Source organism: Panthera tigris, chromosome E1 (assembly GCF_018350195.1).
Source record: "Panthera tigris isolate Pti1 chromosome E1, P.tigris_Pti1_mat1.1, whole genome shotgun sequence".
Classification (NCBI taxonomy): domain Eukaryota; kingdom Metazoa; phylum Chordata; class Mammalia; order Carnivora; family Felidae; genus Panthera; species Panthera tigris.
In genome coordinates, this window is record NC_056673.1 from 8,890,341 (window position 1) to 8,914,501 (window position 24,161).

Below are 24,161 nucleotides of genomic sequence, written 5' to 3' on the forward strand. Positions count from 1 at the left end.
GGCAGACAGCTCCCAAACTACCCCCAAACATCTGGCTTGCATGTACCTGCATAGCGGGTTTCCGCAGTCACCTCCTTCAGGGCATCTCATCTGGCAAGTAGCCTGATCTTCAAGACGTGCTCTGGGGCCCCGGCTGAGACACTGCAGAACGTGGGACCTTTTGAGGCCCGTACGGACCCACCAGAGTGAAAACGACCAGCAGCCCAGGTTAAACCGTTGAAACAGCAACGTTAGAACTTGCGAATGGATACATACCATCGCCGTGTGCAGGAGCCCAAGATTTTTGTTCAAAAACAGCTCCCCGGTACGTGTCAGAACGAGGCCTTGGTGACAGAGCAACCCGGAAGGGCCAACAAAATACACAGTCGGGTGTTTCCTAAACCTACTACAGCAGGGAGACCGAGAGAAGCCGCTCCCCTGCCAGACGGAACATTCCAGATGCTGAGGAGATAAACTGGAAGAGGCTGTCGTCTGGGAAACGTCAGAGAGAGCTAGTTCCCTCCGGGCGACGGAAGTTCAACACGCTTGGAGGAACTGGAGATGGCCCAGACCCCTCCAGCTTGAACAGGCTGATGAGGTTACACTAGGAAGAATCCCCATTTCTTTCCATGCCCCCCGCCCCCAACACCAGAAGGGCTTCACGCCTGCTCTGTCTCTAAGTTTTTACGCACAAAGCTTTCCCACCAAGCAATCCGCCGACCCCGGCCAGACCCAGGACCCTGCGTGCTGGTGTGCTGTGAAATCCAGAAGCTCTCCTCCCCCTTTTCGTGCATATTCTGGGGCTTTCTCGGGTTTTAGCAAAAGAGCCTTTTAACGGTGCGACTCATGGGCCTCCACCTCCATTGCGCGCAGGGAGGTCTGGACCAAATTGCAAATCTAAACAACAGACTCCACAGATCATTCAGGATCCCCTCCCCCCTCCCCCCTCCCCCAGTGACCAAGGCTTCACTGCTGGGTCCAGCTGGTCTCGTCCGAACACGGCTTCTTCCCCGAAGCCTCCTCGGTCCCAAACGTGGTCCTAGCCGGTCAAACCCCCACGGTGGCTGGGCCCGTGAACCCCGGCTCGGGCCCGAACACAGACCGCCCGCTTCAAAAAAGAATTAGACCTGTTCTTTCTTACAATTGCCTCGGGCTGGGGGGTTGGGGCAGCGTGTCTGGGCTGTAGTCACAGACACAAGCAATTTTCGTGACGACCTAAGGCGTCAATGTCCTTCCGCTCGTGTTTGTGTTGTTACAACGGGCTGAGAATTACCTTAATCTAAACGATGTTATCTGCCTAAAAAAGAAAGACAACCATTTTAATTTAGAGAGCATACAGACACGTTTGTAAAAAGTATTAAAGACCTAGAAAGCCTTGTCTCAAACCGTAACCGCTCGGCCCTCAAAGGGATTGGAAGAAATAATCCCAAATCTCCATCAACCCTCACGCTCCATGTTAGACATTTGGTGGGGCTAGCTTCGCCCACGAGAACCCGAGAGACATGCCTGGTGCTCCCAGGACGGGTAAATACGCTCCCAAAGACACTCCAGATATGTTCTGGCTATAAATTCCCGTCAAAGGATAGAAGAAATAGTAAGTCTCGTTGGAGAAATGTATCACCTGCCTCCACGTCTATAAATGACCCGTGGATACAAAATGCAGTCACTCAGCTGGAAACCACCTGTATTTGTGCAACAAGAGTTGGTTCTGGCCAAGGTCGGATACCCCAGGAATCGGTCCGGAGCTCCTCATTTGTGCAGCTTTCCCAACACCACTCACAGCAGCCAGAGGTGAGTGCCGACGTTTCTGCACGATTCGTTGTATGCAGAGAGTGGCCACGTGGATGGCAAATCCAACTTCTTCGAATGGCCCTCATAGCGACTTGCACATCACATCCTCTACGCCTCTGCTGAGGGAAGCGAGGTGGGTGTTCATTGCTTCACAGATGTGACTATAGAGGTCAAAGAAGAGACGAGCGATCAGTGGAGCCATGCTCAACAGACAAACCCCAAAGGTTAAGATCAGCTAGGTCTCCCTCTCTTGACAAGATCCCCCTTGAATCTAAAGACAAGGCCTGACTGCTTCGAGACTCAGTTTAACATCAGTTGCCCTGGGGCCTCTTGGGAACTGCTCAAAGCACGGGGGGGGTGGGGGGGGGGACCAATTTTAAGTGTGGCCTGACAAATGACAGCTGAAGGTCCGGCCAGGAATTTCTCCCCTGCCAGCTCGGCTCCACAAGGCAAGCCTTGGAGAAATACGGGAGAGAAAACTCTTCCATGGTTCAACAGGGGACACTCACGTCCCCACGGCCACTTTGTAAACCCTCCGAGGAAAACAATCCCAATGCCAAGTTCGGGGGCCAGGTGCAGCAAGGTGGAATCACTCAGAACCCCGCCATGTTAGTTTTAAAGCTAACATTCTCTTGGCCTCAAGTCTGTCCTTTTATACTTTGCTGGGAGAGGCTGGGGTTGGGATTCTGCAGACCGCACGCCTGCTCTCTTCTCTGATAGGCTCTGCCCATCGGGGGGACTGGGGAGAGGGGGCACGAAGCTGGAAAAGGAGGGAGAAGCTCTCTCCAGGTCTTCTTCCCGTTTACCTCTATTGGCTTCCTGTCCCTGTTTCCACTCGCAGTGCTTGTTGTTCACTCAGGCAGGGTCAATCCCTTCCAGAAGCGTTGGACTCCGGCGTTTTGGTTTTCTCAGCAACCACGGAGCCCGCCTCAGCCAGAGACCTTCTCCTCGTCAGATTCAGAGGTACCGGCCCCGCAGGAACTTTTCTCCAAGCTCAGAGACCCCGAGAACCTGCTGAGGAGCACCCCTGTCCCCCGCATCTCAGAAATCTGAGATCCAGCACGCACACCCCTTCCCCAAGTGCCTAACTTTAACAAGTCCGATATCTTCCCTCGTGCAGCCTTGTGAAAACTGCTTCCTACAGGTGCTACCGCCCCTAATACCTGTGTGGCCTCCCCCCTGCCTTTTCCAGCCACCTGGTTAGTAATTCTCTACATTACATTATCGCTGGCATCACAACCGGGGTGATTTTGGTCTCCTGCCTAGACCAGGACTGATTCACCCTCAGTTAGGTTCTGAGCATCTACGGCAGGAACTAGAACATGGCACTTCCCATCCCTACCAGATGGTGACGCTGGAGAGGGTTCCCCCACCCCCCACCCCCCACCCACGGCCCACATTCTGATCTGGTTTGTCTCCGGCCAACCTCTGCACAAGCAGGGGCAAGTTCACATTCAGAGGACGTAGCAAAACTGGTGACAAATGGAGTTTCGTTGCTGCACCGTCTTGGGAAGGGAGGGGGGGTGGGTGGTTGCAGGGATTCCCTGCTAAATATTCGAATGTGTCTCCTTGTTGGCTAGAAGTGAGCTGTATGGAAAGATCCTCATCATAGGTTTTCGACAGAAGGTGATCTTGTTATAGTTTGCAGTGGGGTTTTCTCTGGACTCCGTATGAAAGCGTATCGGTTCGGGCATGACGGCGGGCCCCAGGCTCGTCACCGAACACGTGCTCCATACCGATAACATGGTCTCTGACCTCCTGTCCTTGGACAGCGTGTCTCCGGAGGACTTAGATGACTTTCTCCTTTTCAGCTGCGCGATGCCGGAAGGTTGGCTCTGCCTTGAGGCCCGCTGGCTTTCTTCAAGTGCTTGCATAGAACCCAGGTCCCTGGCTTTGCTCTTCTCAATGAGTTTTTCCACCATCGGGGACGTGTAGGTGACATAGGCTGGCCACGGGCTGTGCTTTTCAAGCAGACTCAGGGGAAGCCCGATGTTCTCTGTGAGTTCTACCAGCAAAGAGAAACACGGGTGATTTAGAGGCACTCGGGTACCACAGACCAGTTCTTCAACGAATCGGAGGGTCTTGGAACCACGTTTTGAACGTTTCCCCCATCATGCCTAACGGCCCTTACACCCCTTGTATTCAGCGGGGATAAGAGCGAATCCAAAGATGGGAGACAGAGTGACATTCCAGAGTGTCTACCAGCTGAAGAACAGCGTGGTGGTAAAAGGCGGGGACCTTGGGAGGCTGGCAGGCTCAGCCTCAGACCTTCGCAGAACGTCAAATTGTGCGCGCTCTGACCGTCTAATGTTTTTTTCACCGATAAAATTGGTTACCGGAAGGCAATTGTAAGGATTAGCTAACGATACGTTTGAAGGGCTTGGAACAGGTTCACGCGATAGTTCAGCCCTGAGACACATGGGCTCTGCAATTAGACCGGTTGAGTCCAAACTCCTTCTCTACCTGCGAGATCACCGCGAACCTCGAGCAAGCCCGGTAGCCCTTCTAGACCGTAGCTGCCTCCTGGGTCAAATCGTGGGCAGAGCAAGATTTGATCTCATAGAGCCTTCTTGCAGGTTACAAGAAATAGGTTATGTAAAGCTTTTACTGAAGCGGATTAGCTTGCCCAACTGGCAAATGGGGGGCGTTGAATTCAAATCTAAGGGGATCAAAAATCCTCAAGCTTTTCACTATAGCGCTGGCCAGAGGTTCTGAGCATTTGGGGTTAGGGAGGCTTTACTAGAAAGTCTGTTCATTAGTGTACCAAACAGCCCGTTCCTTTGGGGGTTGGGGAAGGCAAGGAAGTTAAAAGGTTGGTCTCGCCGTGTCCAACCTAAATTCAGTGAAAAAAAAAACAAAAAAACAAAAATCAAACACTAGCCGTGGGGATAACCAGAGAAAATGCAGATTCGACAGTTATTCCCAGGCTGCCTGGCAGACGTTTCCTGAGCTGGAGCTCGTTTAGGAGCAGCTCTGTCAATAAAGAACGGATTGTGGAAGGTTTCATTCCCCTGCAAGAACTGTGTATTATTCGGCCCAAGGAAGGCAAGATATGCAACATCACCTTTCGCCAAAAACAAAACAAAACAAAACAAAACAAAACAAAACAAAACAAAACACGCACACCCAAGCTTCCAAATATAGACTCGACGGCTCATTTCTGTGCCCTCAAAGCAAACGCAAAATGCAAAGGTCTCGGGCCACCTGGCTGGCTCAGTCAGTAGAGCAGGCTACCCTTGGGCTCGAGGTCATGAGTTTGCACTCCGTGTGGGGGTACGGAGATTGCTTCAAAATAAAATATTTTTATTAAAGAATGCAACGAGCTTGCGGGCCGAGGCGTTTGCTTGTCTCTGGCAGAGGCGAAGGTCATGATGAACCACAGTCCTCCTCGGCTATACTCTTCTACGAGTATAACAGGAGCCGCCACCCGGAGCCCCACCCCTTTGCCTTCCCTCCCCAGGTCTGGAAGCTTCGACCAGCCCTGCAGCAGGAGCTCCCGTTGCTAAGCCCCAAGCCCTACCTTTGTGTCTCTTCGCCTTTCTTGCTTCAATCATCTCCATCATTAAAGAGTTCTTCTTCACATTCAAGGCCCAGATACCTTCGGGAAAACACACTTGTTAGCCAGGGTTACCACAGGGCGATCTTCAAGAAGAGGACAGGTCTCCCGTGGAGCGGGGGAGAGGGCAGGGGAGCTCAGCTCGGGAAGTCCCAGTAGACATCATCTTTGCTACCAGAGTCCCATTGTGCTGTTACTGGGCCGAATTTCCACCTCCTGGCTACGCTTCTCAGCCAGCACCGAGGAGAGGGAGGGGCAGACACGGGCTACAGCCCAGAGTCAAGACGCAGGTGCCCCAAGTACAGGCTGAAATAGAGAAGTCTCAATGCTCTATGAGGCCACGCGTGTGGGCAGTTTGATGGGACCTGTGGTCTAGTGGTTCTCGAACTGGAGGACGGCTGCCTCTGTATGAAGGGCTGGTTGGGACACAAGTGTTGAGGGGCACCTGGGTGGCTCAGTCGGTGGAGCGTCCGACTTCGGCTCAGGCCACGATCTCACGATTCGTGAGTTCGAGCCCCGCGTCGGGCTCTGTGCTGACAGCTCGGAGCCCGGAGCCTGCTTCGGATTCCGTGTCTCCCCCTCCCTCTGCCCCTCCTCCGCTCACACTCTGTCGCTCTCTCCAAAGTAAACGTTAACATTTTTTTAAAAAAGAAAAGAAAAGAACGCAGTGTTGAGCACTCCCCACCGGAGCTCCAGATTCGACAACCAGCGTCCTAAACCAGAGGCAGGGCGGGAGATGCGGACGGTTTGTAAGGTTTTATCGTTAACCACCTAGTGACAGGAAACAGGTCCGGGAGAGCTTGGTAGTTCCCTTCTAGTTAGTGCTAAGACTGGAAACACGCGCATCGGAGAATTTTTATCCAAGAATTCGTTATTTGGTACACTCAGGGCTGTGCATCTCTGGGGTCCTTGAACATCTGAACTTGAACGTCTGGAACGTCATGGAGCATTTCTGCTGTGGGAAAAGTCTCAGAGGCTTTTGAACAAGCTTTCGGGTGATGCTCGTGCCAGCGGTCAGGCGACCACACTATGGGAACCATCAGCCTAGAGCAGGGCTTCTCAAACTTCAGTGAAGGCTAACACTGCCGGGAGAGCTTGTTAAAACACAGCGTCGGTGGGGCGGGGGGGGGGCACCCTATGACTCTGGTTCAGTAGGTCTGCTTTGGGGACCCGAGAATTTGCATTTGCAAGAAGATCCCAGGGGACAGTGCTGGTCTGAGGACCACACACTGAGTAGAGCTGCTTTAGACGGACTAATGGTTCTATATCTTTCTTTCAGCTGCGACATCTGTAGGGGCTGCCCTGCTGTGTGTGAAACGCTCCCCCGAGAGAAGCAAATCTCCAGGTTTTCCGCCCCCTTTATTCTCCTAGCCAAGGAACCATTGTGGTATGCAAGTAAATGCGTTATTGATGGGGGCAACCTTAAATCCCACTATAGTTCTAAAGTAAGTTATTCCCAATGTCAGCATTTTATTATTACACACCTAACAAAGGATCGCATTCTAGACATTTATTCATACTCTAAAAAAAAAAAAAAAAAAAAAAAAAGCTACTTTCTGTCAAATCGGCTCAGATCCAGGCTTTACAGAGGCCCCACTGTTCTGTCTTAGTGGCGATCTTTCATGACAACACATTCTTTAAGTTTGTCTTACTTATTTTGAGAGAGAGGGAGAGGGCAGAGGAGGGGCAGAGAGAGAGAGGGAGGGAGAGAATCCCAAGCAGGTGCCCTGCGGTCAGTGCAGAGTTCGACTCAGGGCTCAGTCTCACAAACTGAGATCATGACCAAAATCAAGAGTCGGATGCTCAACCCACTGAGCCACCCAGGTGCCCCCATTAATGTGTTTTAAAAGCCACGTCCTTTCAATAGCCACTACTGATGTTTAAAAATACTCTTACTACAAGAGCAATGTTTTCTCGATACGATTGTTAAAAATCTGCCCAATAGCCAATACCACATTTCACAGTACAGGGCATTCTTGTGTTGTCCCATGTGTCGCTTTTGTTTAACATTGTTCTAGAAGTCGTAGCTGTTGGGGTGCCCGAGTGGCTCAGTCGGTGAAGCGTCCGACTTTGGCTCAGGTCCTGATCTCGCGGTTCGGGAGTTCGAGCCCCGCATCGGGCTCTGTGAGGACAGCCTGGAGCCTGCTTCGGATTTTGCGTCTCCCTCTCTCTCTCTGCCTCTCCCCGACTTGTGTTCTGTCTCTCAAAAATAAATTTTAAAAAATGTAATAAATAAATAAATAAATAAAAGTGGTAGCTGTTAGCCTAAAGCCTGAAAAAGAAATTAGAAGCATGCCTACCTGTGAGAAAAGACAGTTACCATCGTTTGTAGATGATACAACTTTTTAAAAACCAAGAGAATAAAGTATTTTTTATTACAGAAATTAAAAAATCGCTTCCCTTCATATACAAAGCTCAAAATATGAAACTATATTCCCCATAGCAACAAGAAAAGTGAAAACTACCTAAGAATAAGTGACATTTAATCGTATATGCATCTGTACACATTTATTTATTTATTTATTGAGGGGGTGGGGGGAGGGGAAGAGAGAGAGAGAGACAGAGAATCCCAAGCAGGGTCCATGCTGTCCGTGCAGAGCCTGACACAGCGCTCGATCTCACAACCATGAGATCATGACCTGAGCCGAAATCAAGAGTCGGACTCAAACGACTGAGCCACCCAGGCATCCCCATGACGACACATTGTTAGGAGAAGTCACAGTATCGTTTTTCTGACGTCACAGAAGAAACAACTCGTTCACATAGACCTCTAACCTAAGGCTTTGTGTAATAATAAATGACAAAAAACAAGAGAGTTGGAGCAACTCATCTGTCCTTCTGAGACCCACCATGGATCTCAGAACTGTGGGTCACCCATCCCAAGTCCCCAGTAATGTAGAGGGTGTCGCCCCAGCGATCACCCGGCCCATGCCTGTTCCCCTCCAAGGAAAGAGATTTTTTGACTTATCCCCTTGTCTACAGAACTGTTAGAAATGTGTTTGTACCCCGCCCCATACGCACGCTAGGGTTAATCAATCGTGCCAGATTGAAATGTTTTGAGAAATGGGACACGTTTGGGAAACATTAGGGAGATGTCGTGAGTTCGCGATATCCGGGGACTTGCGGAGAATGCCTTCCATCCTCGGTTCTGTGTTTCTAGTGAAGAAACCCCCGAGGCCTCAAAGAAGCTCGGTTCCCAGGGAATCGCTCGTGTCGACACCAGCGTGCATTCGTTTCCCCCAACACCTTGCTCAAGGCCTCCCGCCCTATGTCACCGGACCCCAAGGGCAGCCCACCGTGGCTGACACACAGGTTCTCCAGAATGGTGGGTTTTTGTCATACTTGTTGATGCAAGAACCAGGACGCTACAAGCCCAAGGCAGGGAGTGTTTGAGACGGCCTCAGAACTCATGGTGAGGACTTGTTTGTCTGAAAATAAAAGACACACATAGTTGACATTAAGTCTGAAGACAAGCTGTGGGCTTTTACAATCTCCTTCGACTCCGGCACAAAGGTTCCATTTTGTCTCCCTATAAACGAAATGCAAACCAGCAGGCTACAGACAGAAACAGCATTGATGGGAGGGGCAGGAGGCATAACATTGAAGTGCTTTTCTTGTTTCTCCTCTAGGCACAAAGGCCTGTGTTCAGTCCACTGGGTTTCCAAGCCCATCTCCTCCCACCCGAACCCAATCTCTTGTCCTACCATTTCCAGAATCTTGCCTGATATGCTGGCCTCGGCCAGCCTTGCCTGAAGGGCCTCCAGACACTTGCCTGGAATCAGACACAAATCTGTGACCTTGGTCACGTTCCTTGACATGGTCTTAGGACCTCCATTATCTCAACTTAGGAGATGAATGTGAATTCCTGTCCTATTTCTCTTACGGAGGTATGGATGTTATAATAAGCTGTCTGCAGCTTAAAGGGTTTCCAAGTCATCAGTCCTCCACCTTTGCTGCCCATCGGAATTACCGGGGATCTTTTACAAATTCATATGCCAGGAGGCACCTGGGTGGCTCAGTCGGTTGGGCGACCGACTTCAGCTCAGGTCACGATCTCGCCGTTTCCGAGTTCGAGCCCCGCGTCAGGCTCTCTCTGCTGACAGCTCAGAGCCTGGAGGCGGTTTCAGATTCTGTGCCTCCCTCTCTCTCTCTCTCTCTGCCCCTTCCCCACTCAGGCTCTGTCTTTCTCTCTCAAAGAGAAATAAACATTAAAAAAAAAAAAAGTCCTATGCCTGGCAGCATTGTGATTTAGTCAGAATGAGATGCAATACAACCATCAGAATTCGAAAGCTTGGTTCTAATGTACTGCAAAGTTTGGGAACCACCATTTTTAGAGACCAAGTCAAAAAAAATACTGAAGATTTAGAGGGTATTAGCCACTTAGGAAACTTAGCCTTATTAGGAAACAGATCAGGGGCATCATTCAGCCCTTTCGTTGTTTTAAGACATATTTTCATTGATGCATTCATGAATAGATATGGATCCATATATATATAGTCCCGAATGTCAGTGGCCTTTAAACATTTAAAAGGACCCTAGTACATTTCCATTACCACCTGCCAATACGAGAATTTACTTCGATCAAAGGACAGCCAGAGCCTTAAAGTACTGAGCTAAGAAAACCGTGGCTGCGGGTGGTAATCTCACGCAAAGCTAATCTCACCCTCTGTCTGCGGCCACAAGCCGCATCCTTATCTCAGGAAACCATCTTCCAAAGGGATTTTGTGGATTCCAGGCAGGACTGAGAGATACGCGCATTGATACCAGTCAACTCCGCTCAGACTTTCTAGCCCGCTAATGCTGTGGAGGCGAAGCCATTCGCACACTCCCGATGATCAAAACATTATCGTAACCCAGTGTTTCCTAAACCGTGTCCCACAGAAAGCAAGAATCTCTCAAGATGTTAACTGATGTTACTTACTTAAAAGAGGGGGGAAACGGGGCTCCTGGGTGGCTCAGTCGGTTGAGCGTCCGACCTCAGCTCCAGTCCTGATCTCACGGTCCATGAGTTCAAGCCCCGCGTCAGGCTCTGTGCTGACAGCTCGGAGCCTGGAGCCTGCTTCGGATTCTGTGTCTCCCTCTCTCTCTGCCCCTCCCCTGCTCTCGCTCTGTCTTTCTCTTTCTCAGAAATAAACATTAAAATTTTTTTTTTCTTTTAAAAAGGGGACAGGGGAGGTCCATGCCAAGGGTCACCCTGTAAACCCACATAGATTATTTAATCCAGGGGACACCATTCACATGGTCTATGTTGTTATGCAATATAAATACAGCAAGCCTGCCCTCGGCCAGGGAAGTTTGGAAAATGAGCTGTTAAACAAATGCCTTTAGTACAGCACTTCTCAGAGCCTCTCAATATGTTGCCTCGCTCTGTCACCCTCCAAAAGGGGGAATTGTTAGGCAGTACCCCCTAACCTCATCTGACCAGGGAAGGATCCATCCATCCATTGGGTAGAGCATGTCCTGGAACTAGTTACCAGGAGAACATGGGTGTGGATTCCAAAGCAACGTCCTTCCCCAGCCTTCTTTTGGAACCCGGAGCACCATAGACGGTGATAACATAAGAGAATGGAAGGGTGAACTTGCTCAAGGGACAGCCGGGTCTTCAATGACTCACTTCCTCTGAAATCGGCCTCAGAGGCTTGGTCCCCCAAAAGCGTCCATACGGAGAGGAACAGGCCAACGGGAGAGCCTTGCGCTCCGTTGGGAACTAGCCCTATTTTCCTTTGTTCAGCCCCTTTCCTCTCTCCCCTGCTCCAGTCTGCAGGCGTCTTGTCTTCCCACACCCCAGAGTCTGGTCTGGCCCCAGAAGGAGAACAATTTCCCAAACGGGAAGCGGATGCAGAGTTTTGTTTCACCTCTGCGCGTTATCCCCCTCGACCTTGCCTATCCACCCCTGCCCTCTGTTTCCTTTTCTGCCTTCTGGCTACTCTTCATTTCTTTTGGCTGAAGAGGAAGCTGCCACTTAGGCTGTTAGCATCTTGGAAGGTTTACCTCTAAGATCAGCAGAAATGTTCCCGGTGCAGTGCGTGGCTGACGCACTGATGTCCGTCCCAAGTGGCCCTCCCGGGAGACACATAGAACACCACCCCCCCCACCTTATAGGCCAAGTGCATGCTCTGACCCCCTGTGTTCCAGGGAAATACGGTGCACACCCAACGAGCTTCCCAGGAGCCCTGCCTCCTCATGACTCTCTCCACCTCTCTACCCTGCCTCCCTGTGGACGCTACGGGAACTCTTGCCATAGCCTCACCTCTCCCTGATGGGCTCCAGGGGGGCACCTACAACATACGGGTTTGATGTGTCTTTAGAAACACTGAGGCCGGGAGTGTGGGGAATCCCAGAACCGTTAAGCCAGAGGAGAGCGAGGGTGGGGAGAAGCAAGCTGGTCTCCCCATCTCCTTATGCAACGATATGCTGGCCGCCTTCCCCCCCCATCCCTGCCCCTCCCCAAACACACACACTCCGCTCTAAAGAGAGGGGAAGTGAGCCTATTACTATACCCTATTAAGTTGCACACAGTGGATGGCATAGTTGTTAGCTATGTCCGACTTCGGCTCAGGTCGTGATCTCGCGGTCCGTGAGTTCGAGCCCCGTGTTGGGCTCTGTGCCGACGGCCCCGAGCCTGGCGCCTGCTTCGGATTCTCTCTCTCCCTCTCTTTCTCTGCCCCTCCCCTGATCACACTCTCTCTCTCTCTCTCTCCTTCAAAAATAAATAAACATTTTTTAAAAATTAAAAAAAAGAAGAAAAGAAAAGAAAAGAAAAGAAAAGAAAAGAAAAGAAAAGAAAAGAAATGCCCATCTTCTAACACAGACCTGGCATTCCTGATTCATCGTTTATGGTGGGTGGGAGGGGGTACACTGCTTCTCGAAAACGCTTCTGTACGCTACCTATAGTCACGTGTGTGCCTTGAGAGACGCAGAGTGGCAACAAAGTTCAAGTACCTACGGCCATAGACTATCCATTCATTCACTCACACATGCCTTCAACATTGAGTTCCAAACACGAGACTTGTAATGCCTGTGAGTTAGTTCTGTGCTTACCCCAAACATCTGGCCGATTCTCCACATTCACCTCTTGCTTTGGGATCCACCCTTCTCAATGTCAAAGGCTCGCAAGGCAGATTTGTTTTCTGCCAAGGCCAATAACGAATCAAACAAGAATAATCCACGTTGTCTTTATGTCAAGAAAAATAAAGCAGAGAAGTTCCCTGTACACAGGCCAACTCAAGGCACAGCAGCCGCTCTGCAGATGATTACTGAGCAGCTCCGTGTACCGAGTATTGTGCTGGGTACTGGAGACACAAAACAGAACGAGGCACAGCCTTGGTTCAAGGAACTCATGGCCCCTTGAAGTAGACAGAGCACAAGCTTCCTAACTCAGCCGGGTGGGGAGGGAGTTCAAGGAACAAGATTCAAGAAGAGAAGAGGTTTATGGTGAGTCTTGAAAGACAAGGGAAATCATGGGCATGGTTCAAATGCCAGCCTCCGGTGTTTTCAAATGTTGATTGATGTGATCAGGGCCCACATTCTTCTTCCAGTGGTCAAATCTTTTTTTTTTTTTTTTACATTTATTTGTTTTTGAGAGACAGCTTGAGCCGGGAAGGGGCCGATAGAGAGGGAGACACAGAATGAGAAGTAGGCTCCGGGCTCTGAGCCATCAGCACAGAGCCCGACGCGGGGCTCGAACCCACGAACCGTGAGATCACGTCCTCAGCCGGAGTCGGGCGCTTAACCGACTGAGCCACCCAGGCGCCCCAGTATGCAAATCTTAAAGCCTGTTTCCAAACGGTACGTCTTCTGCATACGAACTACAGTGTTGAGCTGGCTAAACGACCGCTTTACAAATTCACTACTGGAAGAAGCGTTGGGCGTTGGGCGTTGTGACGTCGTTCCGGTAGAACTACGGATTTGAATTTCATATTTACCCAAGGAATAGCCAACCATAAATATTAAAATTCCCTTTTAAGATGATGTCACATGAAGACCCATTAGGCACAAAGCACGTGGGATCCTATTGTCTGGAGATCAAGTTCCAAATTTCAAAACGAAACTTCCAGAACAAACCAAACAGGCAACATCAGAGGAGAGAGCTTTTCAACCTTTCCCTTCCGTGGACGTTTGGGGGACACTTGTAAATGGATAGGCTAGACAGGTGGGAGAGATGTGGAAAAACAGGCAGCGAGAAACAGTCTTATAACTTCACATTCAGGAAACCAGATAAGGAAGGCTCTCAGCATTTTGTGCTCGGAGACCCTCTCTCTGCCAGACCGCCGGCTCGCGAGCAGCGGGGCTATGACAATGTGTGGCCCCACAATGTTCAATCAATCAGAAGAAGGAAGTCCCGCTTCCCCGGAACAATGGGGTCATTGTGAACCCAGTGAACTCATAGTGGAAACAGGCAGGGATTTCCCAGGACTGGCCTCAATCAATGGGCCAGGCCACCCCCTTTTAAAATGCTCAACGCACTAGGAATCCAGGCCGGCGTTTGTCTTGAAGAAGGGGACTTGTATTTGAGGCGTGGCCTCAAAGCAAAGCACGAAGGTAGCTGCCTTCCGTGGGATTCAGTTGTTCCGCCAGCCTATCGCCCGCGTGTCCTCAGGAGGACACAGTTATCCCCGTTCCCACCAGAAGGTAAACAAATCCATCCAACCCGCACCCAACTCTTGGGTCACAGAGAACTCCCGACCACGATGAAAGCAAAGCTCTCAAACGTCTGGGGGGAGCTGTGGCCGGTGGGGTGAAGGAGGTTAATTCCACCGCCGGGCCAAGACAGCTCTATCCGATTAGCAGAGTCCCAAATTCCTTCCCGCACCGTGGCCAGCCCCCTCCTGCGCTAGCAGATTGTGGGGAGGAACCAGAACAAAAATCATCAGCCTTCCTAGAAAAGCAATTCTAGGCATGAGTCATGTCGATGACGGCCGGTGGCATTTTGCTGTATTTATTCCCATGTGGTCTCGTAACAGAAATTGCGTATCCGCATTATAGAAAGTTTGGAAAGGGTTCTTTTTTGAACCTCATAATCCCATCACCATCACACAACATTTATCTTCGTGCTCTCCTTCCTGGCTTATGTGATTGTGGCCGCAAAATGTCCGTATCCTTCTGAACCCATCATTTTTGCCCAAACATCCGATTGTATTTTCTCATGTTCTTAGAGATTCCTCATAGTTATGTTAGAGGCCGCCTAACAACCCATCAGAATCTGGGGCGCCTGGGTGGCTCAGTCGGTTGAGCACCCAGCTTCAGCCCAGGTTTGTGGTCTCTCATGGCTTGTGGGTTCGAGACCCACATCGGGCCCTGCGCTGACCGCTCAGAGCCTGGAGCCAGCTTCAGAGTCCGCGTCCCCCTCTCTCTCTGCCCCGCCCCCTCTCTCATACTCACTCTCCCTCAAAAATAAATAAACATTTAAAAAATCATGCCTGCATTTGGGGATTTTAAGATGTTTCCAATTTTAGCCACTATAAGTGATGACACTGTCCTTTAAAGCGGAGAACTAGGGGTGCCTGGGTGGCTCAGTCGGTTGAGGGCCCAGTTCTTGATTTAGGCTCAGGTCGTGATCTCACAATTAGAGGGGTCAAGCCCCGCATTGGGCTCTGCACTGACAGCAAGGAACCGGCTGGGGATTCTCCCTCTCCTTCTCTCCCTGCTCCTCCCCCACTCACAGGCATGTGTTTTCGCTCTCTCCCTCTCTCAAAATAAATAAACATTTTTTTAAATTAAAAAAGACTACGTATGCTAGCAAGGAGAGAGCAATGAGATCAATGACAAGTGCTCTAAACTTTCAAGGTACGGGGCCTAGATGTGGGGTTCGAGCCCCACATCGCAGCACAGAGCCTGGAGCCTGCTTCGGGACCCCGCCCTCTCTGCCTTTCCCCCACTTGTGCGTGAGCACGCTCGCTCTCTCTCTCTCTCTCTCAAAAATAAATAAACCTAAAGAAAAAAGAAATCGGGGAGAAATATTTAGCTGCTAGCTTCAAACGAATCTTTCTAGGCACAAATAGACACAAGTAAATGCATAGTGAAACATCACAGCCATCCACATCGAAAATATGTGTGGGGAACATGCCAGGAAATTTTGAAGTTCTGACAAAGGGAGTTTTTGTGGAGTCAGAGGCCCAATGAAACAACGAGGCCTTGGCACGCGGGAGGGCGGCATCGAATGCTTTGAAACTCCGGGAACAAGGCCCTCGTGGAGGGCATTGCGTGGACGTCCTCTGCCCAGCGAAGGCCTGGCCTTCGAGAGGCACCCTCGTGCAATCCCTGCAGGAAAACCAACTCTCTCCTGGCTGTTCTTGCTGTGTTCCTGTGATCTCATTGTGTGTTTCAACATCTCAAGAGGGCAGCTGATGAGAGAATCGGCCAAAGCTCTCAAAAAAGGCGAGGCTGCGTGTCGGACAATTGTTTGCAGCAGAGCACGGCGTGGAACGACGAACACGAGCTCAGGACAGGCCGGCTGCTCCTTGGTTGTGTGACCAGAAATAAGACAGGTTCACTTCCTGATCCCTGTGCGCCCATCTATAAAATTGAGGCAATAGCAAGAACTTATCCTTGGATGGCCCCGAGGATGCTGGTCATGCGATAATTCCCACGAAGCATCATAGGAAGATGCTTCCCAGGCACGTGGTAAGAACCCGCTGGTGGCGGGGGGAGGGGGGGCAGATCGTTATCATCATCACGAATGCAGGACTGTGACAGCTCTCACAAATGCCAAAACAAGGTGGTCCGGCTTTCCGGCTGGAGACACGGGCCAAATGTGTCTCATCAAAAATGGGACAATAACTTGAAGATCGGGGAAGAGATTGGCGCAGTGAGAGGGCAGAGGTTGGGCTCAGGGGACCCCCTCGCCCCCAACACAACTGCTGCCCTACTGCCGAGCCCATGTCTCACCCACCTTACCCCACTTTCCAGGCCCCAACAGCCCAGCTTCTATTTCTCTTCTCAGGTCACTGCAGCCCTGATCTAGAATGACTTAAGGAGCAAACCAGGGCCAAGAAGTCTCGCCAGATTCCTACTGGGAAGAATCTGGGGACTCGGGGCTCCAAACAACTTTAAAAGGGACGCGGGGCAGAGCACAGAACTGGAGTCAGGAGAACGGGTTCGAAACCCCAGCTTCATTTCTTTCTGTCCAATCTCGAGCAAGTTACTTAATCTATCTGAACCTCAGTTTCCTCATATCCAGGAGGAGAAACATCCTGCCTCATGTGAGGACGCGAGGACGATCCGATTACCTGAGACGCGAGTATTCTGTGACCCATGAAGATATTTATAACATTCTGCTTTTGTGTTGAAGACCATGAACTCCTGAACGAATGGCAGAGCTTTCACTCTCTGGTTTGTGACCAGGGCTCATTTCGGTGACAAGAATACGGACTAACATTGGCGCCCAAGGTGAGCACCAGGTGAAATCTGGGGAAAGCCGCCCTGTCGTGGAGCTTTACTCAGAAGTGACAAAGACCTCAGAGAGAGGGCTGCCTTGGGCTCTTCCCTTAGAAGGAAGGTGGGACGGGATGGGAGAGTGGAGGGTAAGTGTACCTAGTTTAGAAATTTAGAATCATTTGCCCCTGAGAGGTCTTCCGAAGGCTATGCCAGTGAAGGGACCCACCCCCGAGGAGAAGTAGGGGAGACCACAGAGTTCCTTTCCCTCTGCCCCTCACAGCCATTGGCGTATCAGAACTGCTGAGGTGTCACGGCCCACAGGTTGAACAGACTCAAAAGCAGCCCGGCCCAAAGGCCTGCGGTAGGCAGCCTCCAAGATGGCCCCCAATGATCCCACCTCCTGGTATTCACATCCTCACTTTGAGTATAAGCCACCAACGCGACTCCCTCCCAACGCGGTAAAATGGTGTGACGTCGCTTGTGAGACTAGTTTACCAAAAACTGTGCCTTCCATCTTGAGCATGCTCCCTCTCCCTCTTGTTCTCCCAGGCATTCGTTCCGAGGGAAGCCGGCCGCCATGTCGTGAGCCGCTCTCTGGAGAAGACTTGTGGTCAGCAACAAACAAGGAAGCGAGGCCCCTAGTTCAACAGCCTGTGAGAAACTTAATTTTGCCAACGGCCACGTGGGTGAGCTTGGAAGTGGATCCTCCCCCGCCCCCTAGTTAAGCCTCCAGAAGGGACCACAGCCCCAGCCTCAGCCACGACTGCCCCCTCATGAAGAGACCTTGACACGGAGGCACACGGCCGTGCCACACTCGGATTCTTGACCCACGGAATCTGCGAGATAACAGATGTTTGTTTTAAGCCACTGAGTCTTGGGGTACTTTGTTACGCAGCAAGAGATAACTGATACAGGGTCCTTCCCAGTCATGTTAAGGAAACCCCAGAGATGGAGATGGGAGACAACGTCCTATCCTTCCAGCAGTGGGAGTGGTTTCGCCGCCTCAATCCCACTCCCATCTCTACTAGAAGCAATTTCTGCTAGAAGAAGGGAGCGCGTACGGTAAAGAATTTATGGCTACAAAACACCACAGAATTAAGGCCATCCTCTAAAAGCCAATTTTGAGGAGGCCATTTTGCTACAGCAGAAGTCTCTCTCTCTCTCTCTCTGCCCCTCCCCTGCTCATGCTCTGTCTCCCTCTTGTCTCAAAAATAAACATTAAAAAACAATTTTTTTTTTAAATGATGTGAGTGTCCAGGCCACCCTCCGCCCCATGCCCTCCTGGGACTTGGGCTGCTCCAATCAAATAGGCTGACAGGCACCAGCCCAGAGGCTGGAGCTTCCCCGAGAACTCTCCAGAGAGCAAGTCCTTGGGGGGGGGGGGGGGTCCCGTGGGAGACACCCCCTGCATCGCGCACATCTGAGAACGTGAGAATGGAGACACCGCTCGTGTGCACGGTGCAAGTCAAGAGCGCCCTTATCTTTGAACTTGGTTTCCTGAAGTTCTCTATCGTTAAAGCCATTGATGTATGAACACGTAATGAAGAATGCCTCCTCCCGTGGCCCCACGTGGTTATATGGTCATCCTCCTGGGCAAAAAGGATTAGCAATAGCTCCAAGTTGCCACAGTCCCCCAACCCCTGCAGAGATCCATCCAGCTCCGTCGGGGACAGTTCCTTCCAACTCAACATCCTAACCCTCATGTCACTGAGGGGAGGGGGGGGGCTCTCCGTGCCTCCGTTTCCCCTGTGTAAAAGTAAGGATTCGGGTCTCCCGTCCACCGTCCAGCCCTGAGCTCCTGCGTGTCCCTGAAACCTCCTCACACCGCAGGCCCCAGGAACCGGAATTCACTCCGGTTTCCCAATATCCCACCAAATGAATTCCTTATGAGCACAACTTCTGGGTTTATACTAACGGAGAAAACACTGCAAGGCCTGACCTTCAAAACTCAGCTTGTTCTTACTCCTTGCTGTGTTTCAAAAAAAAAAAAAAAAAAAAAAAAAAAAAAAAAAAGACAAGCTAATTTTGCCCTCTCGGGTGGGAAATGTGCAAGGCTCCGAGCTGGGACCACAGCAAACCCCCCTCCCAGGCGCCGAGCCCACAGAGCTGGCACTGACGGTTTTTCCATCCACCGAGTGGAAATTCTAGACGCAGAAGGTGCCCAGACCGACCCCGCTTCTGCTGCCCTGCCAACTGCCGTAAACCTGTTTCTGTCCCGTTGGACTTGCAACACGGAGCCAGAAATCTGGAAGAATTTAACACCCAGTCGGTTCAGACACAGGAAAACATTGTTCAAAGTAAACACTGGAATCCCTCCCTCATCATCCAGGAATGTACAGCCAGCAGGGTTGAGATCAGCAGCTTCTCAGAAAAGCCATCGCTTCTGCTACTCTGCTCGGGGCTGTGGCCCAGGAGGGCCAGGAGGGGCTCCGGAGCTGTTTTCTGACTACGACACGGTCAAGGCTGGGCGGTCGGCAGGCGGGGACCTCTCCCCTCCCGGGCAGACACGGCCGGTGCTGCCCGCAGCCCTCCAGCTACAGAACTTGCTGCTTCGCCACAGGACCCAGCCCACATGCAAACGCCCTGTCCTGTCCCTGAACTTGGGAGAGGCGAAGTGCCCTTGGAAATTGAGAGGGGCTCGGGATGCTCCGGGATTTTCCATTTCCCTTGCCTGTGGCAGGCTGTGAAAGGGGCACTCTTCCTCGACGAAGAAAGAAGGCTCTGTGTGCGCGGCCTGGGTGCTGGGCCTCGAACTAGAAGACGTGTGAGCTCCGTGGGATGTGGCCACCAGCGTTCATCCCGCCTGGACTGAGACTTAACTAATTCCATCCCTCCAAAGCCCTGTGCCAGGTCCCCACCCCATCTCCCCTGGCCCTGGAGAGCGGAGAGGGAGGACTGGCTTCACCCAGGGGCCGCCTAAATGGATCCAAGAAAGACGTTACACATTAAATCACTTGTGTCACGGTGTCCCTCCGCCTCAAATTCTGCCTAAACTCCACCCACGGAGACGAGGGCACGAACCAAGTTGTTAAAAGTTTTCCGACAATCAATGTGTGGGATGAGACCTACGGGCCGGGAATGGTTCGAGGGGGAACAACGCAGAGAGTTCTTGATGGCTCTTGGCCACCCAAAACTCTGAGGCTTCCATGAGGATGGTGGGGCTGCTGGGGAGCTTAGGGGCAACAGCAAATCAGGGGACAGCCTGTCTTTGACCCTGACCGCCCCATTCCTAAGCCCGGAGGGATCCACAGAAGGGGCATTTAATTCCCTCACTTAACACGGATTGAGTGCCTCCTACCGAACCAGGTGAACAAGACGGATGCCATCGCTGCTTTCAGGGAGCACGGAATCTGGACCAGAGGTTATCAAGGGTGGTCCAGGGACCTCGGCGCCCCCAGCGGTGATGGCATCGCGTGGGGGCCTGTCAGCAATTTCTCCGGTCCCACCCTGGCCAACCGCATCAGAAACTGTGGGGCGGGACTCGGCCACCTGCCCTCTAGCCAGCCCGCAGCCAACACCGATGGGCGAGAAAGTTGGAGAACCACTGATCTGATCCGTCCGCACCTCCATGGATAACGGGGAAAAGACTCGTGTCAAAGGTTACGGGTCTGACGCGGGAAAGTCTTAGAAATGGTGCGTTAACATGCTCCTGGATTAAAAACAGCGGTGCCCCACCGTGGTGCCATTGGAAATGTTTGAGTCCAGCTTCGGAAACGCTTTTTCCACCTCAGCTTGGTCCCCTTTCACTGGTGGGTCCTAAAACCTTATGGTGAAGAAGAGGCAAGGGCCGTTTCTCTGCTCAGGAGCCATGAAGCAGGTGGGATCTTTTCCGTGGCAGCTGTTCGGTCCGCTGTCTTTGGGGTTCAGCGAATCCTTGTTGGCCGTCCAGGAGAGGATTGAGAGCCCAGCGCTCTGTCCTAATGGGTGTCCTTCTCTTCCCCGTCTGCATGCTCTCCCGTGGGGACACCATCACTCCGCCACGACTCGTACACGTGTGTCTCCAGGCTTCCCTGAGCTCTCCCCTAGACTCCAGACTCATGCATCCAATCTCCTGCCAAGCATCTATTCTTGGATGTTTTAGGGGTGCCTCAGAACCCTGTTCAACACACACACACACGCACACACACACACACACACACAAGACCTGCCCCTCCCCATTGTGTTAAACCTTTTGCCAAAACCCAGGGAGTCGTTTCTCCCCTTCATCCTTAAGATCCAGTTCATCCTCAAGTCATGTCAACTCGGCCAGTAGAAATACCCTGAACCCGTTGTTTTCCCTCCATGCTACAAGGAGAACAACCACCAGTAATAATGATAATAACTCATAGAGCTCTGCCCATGCTTTTCTATATTAACTCATTGAGCCTTCCCCACAAACCTATGAGTTAAGTGCTGTCCTTTATCCCCTCTTCCAGAGGGTAAAATTGAGACACAGAGAGGTTCAGTCACTTGCCCAAAGCCACCCCTTTTGTGGAGGGCCCAGGATTTGGAGGTGGGCACCAGGATCCACGTGATTAAACACACGTTCCCAGGGTTGCTTCTGTATCCACTAGGAATACTCACGTGGCCTCCAAACTGGCCTCCCTGCTTCTACTCCTGTCTCCATAGGATTTATATTATACACACAGCAGCCCGAGTGGTCTTCCCAAAACACACCAGTACTCACATCCCTCCCCGAGGGTTTCCACACAGCCCTTGGAGTGAAATCCCAACAAACTCTGACCATGGAGTTAGGAGTTTGCCTCCGCCTCTCTCTCTCTCTCTCTCTCCCTCTCTCCCCCTCCAATCACATCGCTCTTCTCTCTGCCCTCAAACTCACCAAATTCCAGCTATCCCTTCACCTACGATGGTTTTCCCTACACATTTTCCCATAGCTGGCTTCTGATCATTTAGATCTTAACTCAATGGCGCCTTCCAAGAAAGGCGTTCCTTAGCTTTCTATCTACACTAGCCCTCAGCCCCCTTCCATCACATTATCTTGTTTCATTTTCATTACAGCACTTACCACCATCTGAAATTATCTTAAATTTGTTTACTATTTCTTTTCTGCCTGCCCTCTCAGAATTTCGGTTCCATGGGACAAAGGCACTTGTCTATCTTTTTCCACATATATCTCAGGACCCAAAACTGTATGAACGCTTACTGAGAACGGTGAATATGGCTGAATCCCTACCTTTCCGGGGCCACCATTTGCAGTTCCACTACAGGACGAGGTGGGTCACAACCAAAGGAGACACAAGGTGTCATGAGACGGGAGTGATGTCTCACCCAGCCTGGGAAGGTCAGGATAACATCCAGGGGCAGCACTGACTTCATTTCAGTGAGTCGTCATTCTGGGGCCAGACCTGCCACGTAGAGTTGGGCAAGACCAGTAGTCTACTTCCCTGGTACCAGAATCACCTAGAAAGCCCAGTAAGACACAGACTGTCAGGTACCAGCACCAGAGTCTCTGGCTCAATAGATCTTGGCTGGAGCCCGAGAATGTGCAAATCTAATAAGTTCCAGGTGAAGCTGGTGTTGCCAACTGGGGGGAAAAGTTGTGGGAAAGTGAACCAAGTCAATGGCAATGAAAACAAACATGAGGGAAAGAACATGGCCACAGCTAACAGTAGGGATGAAGGAGTGAGATGGGTCTAGGTGATGCTCAGGTCCCTGAGTTAGGGGATGGATGGAATTAATAGAGAGGGAGAGCAGGCTTGGGGAAACCTGCTTCGTGTCATTCGGGGCATTATAGAAAAGCCAGGTGGTCATGCCCGGTGAACCACTGTCCATATGAACCTGGTATCCAAGAAAAACGGCCATGGTTACAGATAGACAAATTTGATAAAAGATGAGGTCAAAAGTTAAGTTGAGAAAAGGGATGAGAACTGAACCATGGAAAGAAATCAGGACTTAAGGCACAGGAGGAAAGAAAAGCCCACTTGGAGACTGGGCAGAGATCCCAGACAAGAGGAAGGAAAAGTGGGGGAGTAGTCTCAAGAAGCCAAGGGAAGGTATCTGCCGAGAAGACTGTAGTATAATTTTTTTTAAAAAATGATCTTTGTCCCTTGTGCCTGGCACAAAGCTCCTGAAGCCTTTGGAATTTGCCTCTTGTATACTCATGAGATGACACGTAGGGGAGCCTAGATAGCTTCAAGATGGCGGCTTGGTGGCCAGAAGAACCAACCAGGTAAGTAGAGGGTTCGAACTTTCAGCCCCACCCCCAACCTCCGTGAAAGGGAGAGGGGCTGGCAATTGAGTTCAATCACCAATGGCCAATGATCTAATCGATCATGGCTACCTAACGAAATCTCTATAAAAATTCCTAAGTGATGGGGTTCAGGCAACTTCCAGGTTTGTGAAAACATCAACATACTGGAAAGGTGACATGCCCGGAAAAGACACGGAAACCACCCCCATCTCTTTCACGCGGCGGTTCCTGACTTGTATCCTTTATAATAAACTGGTAAACCTAGTAAAGCATTCTCCTGAGTTCTAGGAGTCCTTCCGGGAAAGCGTCGAACCGGATGAAGGGGTTGTGGGAAATCCCGAATTAATAGTCAGCCAGGGGAACAGATGGGACTTGAAACCAGCATTTGAAACAGGGCAGTCCACGAAAGTAGACACTAGGAACACACCTTTGAGGGCAATTCTGTCAAACGACAGGGTAAAAGCCAGAATTTGGAGAGCTATGGAGTTAAACGGGAAAGGGGAAATCAAGGGCGAGGAATGTATTAACAAACCACAAATGGATTGTGCCAGTGTGTGTGAGCACTGGCTCAAGACGATGCGTGCTTTGTTTCGTTATTCCTCACTATAAGCCTATGAGAGAATATCACCACTCTGTAGAAAAAGAAACAAGACTCAGAAAAATGAAGCAATGTTCTCAAAGTCCTACGTTTAGTAAATGATGAGGTTAGAATTGAAAACCAAGGGGGTGCCTGGCTGGCTCAGTCGGTAGAGCGAGGGACTCTTGATCTCAGGGTCGTGAGTTCAAGTCCCACATTGAGCATGGAGCCTACTTTACGTAAATTGATTAGTTAAAAAAAAAAAAAGTCAAAACAAAATCAGATTCTAAAACCAGAGTTTTCAACTAGCATACCTGATTACATAGGTAGAAACCCAAAGAAACCTAGAAGGTTGATGTAAACACAGCATATCAAAATCATTCGCATTTCTAAACATCAGCCATAAGCATAAAATGTCTAAAAAGATACTTTGTACAATTGTTTCAAAGATATCAAAGTTGGGGGGGGCGGGTTACGCCTGGTTGGCTCAGTCGGTTGGGCGTCCGACTTGGGCTCAGGTCATGATCTTGTGGTCCGTGAGTTCGAGCCCCGCGTCGGGCTCTGTGCTGACGGCTCGGAGCCTGGAACCTGCTTCGGATTCTGTGTCTCCCTCTCTCTGCCCCTCCCCCACTCATGCTCTCTCTCTCTCTCTCTCTCTCTCTCTCTCAGAAATAAACATTAAAAAAAAAATA

At 50.9% G+C, this 24,161-nt stretch overlaps 1 protein-coding gene across 2 annotated transcripts in view; it reads right to left on the reverse strand.

Annotated features, from left to right (window-relative positions):
• Positions 1 to 1,646: 1,646 nt before the first annotated feature.
• CDRT4 (CMT1A duplicated region transcript 4) overlaps positions 1,647 to 24,161 on the reverse strand; it is a 29,499-nt gene continuing 6,984 nt past the window's right edge. The window contains exons 2-5 of one of the 2 annotated variants that reach the window (XM_042966992.1): positions 21,876 to 22,102; positions 5,291 to 5,368; positions 2,577 to 3,775; positions 1,647 to 1,931 (exon numbers count right to left, since the gene is read on the reverse strand). In XM_042966992.1, coding sequence (XP_042822926.1) covers positions 3,318 to 3,775; positions 5,291 to 5,333 — 501 coding nt within the window. In that variant the 5' untranslated portion in view covers positions 5,334 to 5,368; positions 21,876 to 22,102 and the 3' untranslated portion in view covers positions 1,647 to 1,931; positions 2,577 to 3,317. The remainder of the gene's footprint in view (positions 1,932 to 2,576; positions 3,776 to 5,290; positions 5,369 to 21,875; positions 22,103 to 24,161) is intronic. The other variant, XM_015536953.2, reaches the window with a different exon arrangement.